Source organism: Protopterus annectens, unplaced genomic scaffold, assembly GCF_019279795.1.
Source record: "Protopterus annectens isolate FY-2018-M unplaced genomic scaffold, PAN1.0 ctg63037_obj.part0, whole genome shotgun sequence".
NCBI lineage: Eukaryota > Metazoa > Chordata > Ceratodontiformes > Protopteridae > Protopterus > Protopterus annectens.
The window spans coordinates 190-5,635 of NW_025051259.1; the positions used below are offsets into that span (position 1 = coordinate 190).

Genomic DNA, 5,446 nt, shown 5'->3' on the forward strand with positions numbered 1-5,446 from the left:
ACCAAGTGAACACAGTAAAAACAGCATTACTGATCACATCATTTACATCATTAATCAGATGAACACAGTTAAAACAGCATTACTGATCACATTATTTACATCATTACCCAGGTGAACACAGTTAAAACAGCATTACTGATCAGATCATTTACACCGGTAACCAGGTGAACACAGTTAAAACAGCATTACTGATCACATCATTTACACCATTACCCAGGTAAACACAGTTAAAATAGCATTATTGATCACATCATTTACACCATTAACCAGGTGAACACAGTTAAACAGCATTACAGATCAAATAATTTACACCATTACCCAGGTGAACACAGTTAAAACAGCATTACTGATCACGTCATTTACACCATTAACCACATGAACACAGTTAAAACAGTATTACTGATCACATCATTTACATCATTACCCAGGAGAACACAGTTAAAACAGCATTACTGATCACATCATTTTCACCATTAACCAGGTGAACACAGTTAAATCCGCATTACTGATCACACTATTTACACCATTACCCATTTGAACACAGTTAAAACAGCATTACTGATCATATCATTTACACCATTAACCAGGTGAACACAGTTGAATTAATAATGGTACTAGGTGTTGTATTAATAATGGTACTAGGTATTATATTAATAATGGCACTAGGTATTATATTAATAATGGCACTAGGTTTTGTATAAATAATGGCACTAGGCATTGTATTAATAATGGTACTAGGTATTACATTAATGATGGCACTAGGTATTTCATTAATAATGGCACTAGGTGTTACATTAATAATAGTACTAGTTGTTCTGTTAATAATGGTACTAGGTGTTGTATTAATAATGGCACTAGGTGTTGCATTAATAATCGCACTAGGTGTTGTATTAATAATTGTATTAGGTGTTCTATTAATAATGGAACTAGGTGTTGTATTAACAATGGCACTAAGTGTTGTATTAATAATGGTACTAGATGTTCTATTAATAGTGGTACTAGGTGCTCTGTTAATAATAGTACTAGGTGTTGTATTAATAATGGTACTAGGTGTTGTATTAATATAGGCACTTGGTGTTGTATTAATAATGGGACTAGTTGTTGTATTAATAATGGTAATAGGTGTTGTATTAATAAAGATACTTGGTGATGTATTAATATAGGCACTCTGTGTTGTATTAATAATGGTATTAGGTGTTGTATTAATAATGGCATTAGGTGTTGTATTAATAATGGTACTAGGTTTTGTATTAATAATGGTACTAGGTTTTGTATTAATAATGGGACTAGGTGTTGTATTAATAATGGCACTCTGTGATGTATTAATATAAGCACCCGGTGTTGCATTAATAGTGGTACTAGGTGTTGTATTATTAAAGGTACTCGGTATTGTATTAATATATGCACTTGGTGTTGTATTAATAATGGCATTAGGTGTTGTACTACGAATGGTACTAGGTGTTGTTTTAATAATGGTACTAGGTGTTGTATTTGTAATGGCACTAGGTGTTTTTCTAATAATGGTACTAGGTGTTCTTTTAATTAATGGTACTAGGTGTTGTATTAATAATGGCACTAGGTGTTATATCAATAATGGCATTAGGTGTTGTACTACGAATGGTACTAGGTGTTGTTTTAATAATAGTACTAGGTGTTGTATTAATAATGGTACTATGTGTTTTGTTACTAATGGCCTAAGGTGTTGTAATAATAATGGTTCTAGGTGTTGTATTAATAATTTCATTAGGTGTTGTATTAATAATGGTACTAGGTGTTGTATTAATAATGGTGCTAGGTGTTGTGTTAATAATAGCACTAGGTGTTGTATTAATAATGGCACTAGGTATTACATTAATAATGGCACTAGGTGTTCTATTAATAATGGCACTAGGTGTTGTATTAATAATGGTACTAGGTATTATATTAATAATGGCACTAGGTATTATATTAATAATGACATTTGGTGTTGCATTAATAATGGTACTAGGTGTTCTATTAATACTGGTACTAGGTGTTCTATTAATAATGGCACTAGGTGTTGTATTAATAATGGCACTAGGTGTTGTATTAATAATGGTACTAGGTGTTCTATTAATAATGGCACTAGGTGTTGTATTAATAATGGCACTAGGTGGATTATTAATAATGGCATTAGGTGTTGTATTAATAATGGTATTAGGTGTTGTATTAATAATGGTACTCTGTGTTGTATTAATATAGGCACTCAGTGTTGTATTAATAGTGGTACTAGGTTTTGTATTAATATAGGCACTCGGTGTTGTATTAATAATGGCATTAGGTGTTGTATTAATAATGGTACTAGGTGTTGTATTAATAATGGTACTAGGTGTTGTATTAATAATGGTACTAGGTGTTGTATTTGTAATGGCACTAGGTTTTGTATTAATAATGGTACTAGGTGTTCTTTTAATAATGGTACTAGGTGTTGTATTAATAATGGCATTAGGTGTTGTTTTAATAATGGTACTAGGTGTTGTATTATTAAAGGTACTAGGTGTATTAATAATGTTACTAGATGGTGTATTAGTAATACTACTAGGTGTTGTATTAATAATGGTACTAGGTGTTCTATTAATAATGGCACTAGGTGTTGTTTTAATAATGGCACCAGGTGTTGTGTTAATAATGGTACTAGGTGTTCTATTAATAATGGCACTAGGTATATTAATAATGGCACTAGTTGTTGTATTAATAATGGTACTAGGCATTATATTAATAATGGCACTATGTGTTGTATTAATAATGGTACTAGGTGTTCTATTAACAATGGCATTAGGTGCTTAATTAGTAATGGTGCTAGGTGTTCTATTAATAATGGCACTCAGTGTTGTATTAATAATGGCACTCAGTGTTGCATTAATAATGGCACTAGGAGTTCTATTAATAATGACAGTAGGTGTTGTATTAATAATGGTAATAGGTGTTGTATTAATAATAGTACAAGGTGTTGTATTATAAATGGTACTAGCCATTATATTAATAAAGGCACTAGGTGTTGTATTAGTAATAGTACTAGGTGTTGTGTTAATAATGGCATTAGGTGTTGTATTAATAATGGTACTAGGTGTTGTATTAATAATGGCATTAGCTGTTATATTAATAATGGTACGAGGTATTGTATTAATAATGGTACTAGGTGCTGTGTTGTATTAGTTAAAAGGTGTTAAAAGGTGTTGTATTAATAATGGTACTAGTTGTTGTATTAATAATGGTACTAGGAATTATATTAATATTGGCACTAGGTGTTGTATTAATAATGGTACAAGGTATTATATTAGTAATGGCACTAGGTGTTATATTAATAATGGCACTAGATGATGTATTAATAATGGTACTAGGTATCCTTTTAATAATGGTACTAGGTGTTCTATTAATAATGATACTAGGTGTTCTATTAATAATGGCACTAGGTGTTGTATTAATAATGGCACTAGGTGTTGTATTAATAATGGCACTAGGTGTTGTATTATTAATGGTACTAGGCATTTTATGAATAATGGCACTAGGTGTTGTATTAATAATGGTACTAGGCATTATATTAATAATGGCAATAGGTGTTGTATTAATAATGGTACTAGGTGTTGTATTAATAATGGTACTAGGTATTATATTAATAATGGCACTAGGTATTATATTAATAATGGCACTAGGTGTTGTATTAATAATGGCACTAGGTGTTGTATTAATAATGGTACTAGGTATTACATTAATAATGGCACTAGGTATTGCATTAATAATGGCACTAGGTGTTGTATTAATAATGGTACTAGTTGTTCTGTTAATAATGGTACTAGGTGTTGTATTAATAATGGCACTAGGTGTTGTGTTAATAATGGTAGTAGGTGTTCTATTAATAGTGGTACTCGGTGCTCTGTTAATAATGGTACTAGGTGTTGTATTAATAATGGTACTAGGTGTTGTATTAATATAATCACTTGGTGTTGTATTAATAATGGCACTAGGTGTTGTATTAATAATGGTAATATGTGTTGTATTAATAAAGGTACCCTGTGATGTATTAATATAGGCACTCCGTATTAATAATGATATTAGGTGTTGTATTAATAATGGCATTAGCTGTTATATTAATAATGGTACGAGGTATTGTATTAATAATGGTACTAGGTGCTGTGTTGTATTAGTAATGGTACAAGGTGTTGTATTAATAATGGTACTAGTTGTTGTATTAATAATGGTACTAGGAATTATATTAATAATGGCACTAGGTGTTGTATTAATAATGGTACTAGGTATTATATTAATAATGACACTAGATGTTATATTAATAATGGCACTAGATGTTGTATTAATAATGGTACTAGGCATCCTTTTAATAATGGTACTAGGTGTTCTATTAATAATGATACTAGGTGTTCTATTAATAATAGCACTAGGTGTTGTATTAATAATGGCACTAGGTTTTGTATTAATAATGGCACTAGGTGTTGTATTAATAATGGTACTAGGTATTACATTAATAATGGCACTAGGTGTTGTATTAATAATGGCACTAGGTGATGCTTTAATAATCGCAATAGGTGTTGTATTAATAAATGTACTAGGTGTTCTATTAATAATGGAACTAGGTGTTGTATTAACAATGGCACTAAGTGTTGTATTAATAATGGTACTAGATGTTCTATTAATAGTGGTACTAGGTGCTCTGTTAATAATAGTACTAGGTGTTGTATTAATAATGGTACTAGGTGTTGTATTAATATAGGCACTTGGTGCTGTATTAATAATGGCACTAGGTGTTGTATTAATAATGGTAATAGGTGTTGTATTAATAAAGATACTTGGTGATGTATTAATATAGGCACTCTGTGTTGTATTAATAATGGTATTAGGTGTTGTATTAATAATGGCATTAGGTGTTGTATTAATAATGGTACTAGGTTTTGTATTAATAATGGTACTAGGTTTTGTATTAATAATGGGACTAGGTGTTGTATTAATAATGGCACTCGGTGATGTATTAATATAAGCACCCGGTGTTGTATTAATAGTGGTACTAGGTGTTGTATTAATAAAGGTACTCGGTATTGTATTAATATATGCACTTGGTGTTGTATTAATAATGGCATTAGGTGTTGTATTAATAATGGTATTAGGTGTTGTTTTAATAATGGTACTAGGTGTTGTATTTGTAATGGCATTAGGTGTTTTTTTAATAATGGTAAAAGGTGTTCTTTTAATTAATGGTACTAGGTGTTGTATTAATAATGGCAGTAGGTGTTATATCAATAATGGCATTAGGTGTTGTATTAATAATAGTACTAGGTGTTGTATTAATAATGGTACTAGGTGTTTTGTTACTAATGGCACTAGGTGTTGTAATAATAATGGTACTAGGTGTTGTATTAATAATTGCATTAGGTGTTGTATTAATAATGGTACTAGGTGTTGTATTAATAATGGCACT

The 5,446-nt window shown here is 30.4% G+C and overlaps 1 protein-coding gene across 1 annotated transcript; it reads right to left on the reverse strand.

The window, feature by feature from the left end:
* Positions 1-745: 745 nt before the first annotated feature.
* LOC122792008 (uncharacterized threonine-rich GPI-anchored glycoprotein PJ4664.02-like) lies at positions 746-4,775 on the reverse strand (the record flags this gene model as incomplete). The annotated part of the gene is made up of 5 exons (XM_044059855.1): positions 746-1,575; positions 1,688-1,694; positions 2,417-2,487; positions 3,933-4,029; positions 4,677-4,775. Coding segments are annotated over 5 exons (1,104 nt in total), but the record flags the coding sequence as incomplete, so codon positions are not given.
* Positions 4,776-5,446: the final 671 nt, after the last annotated feature.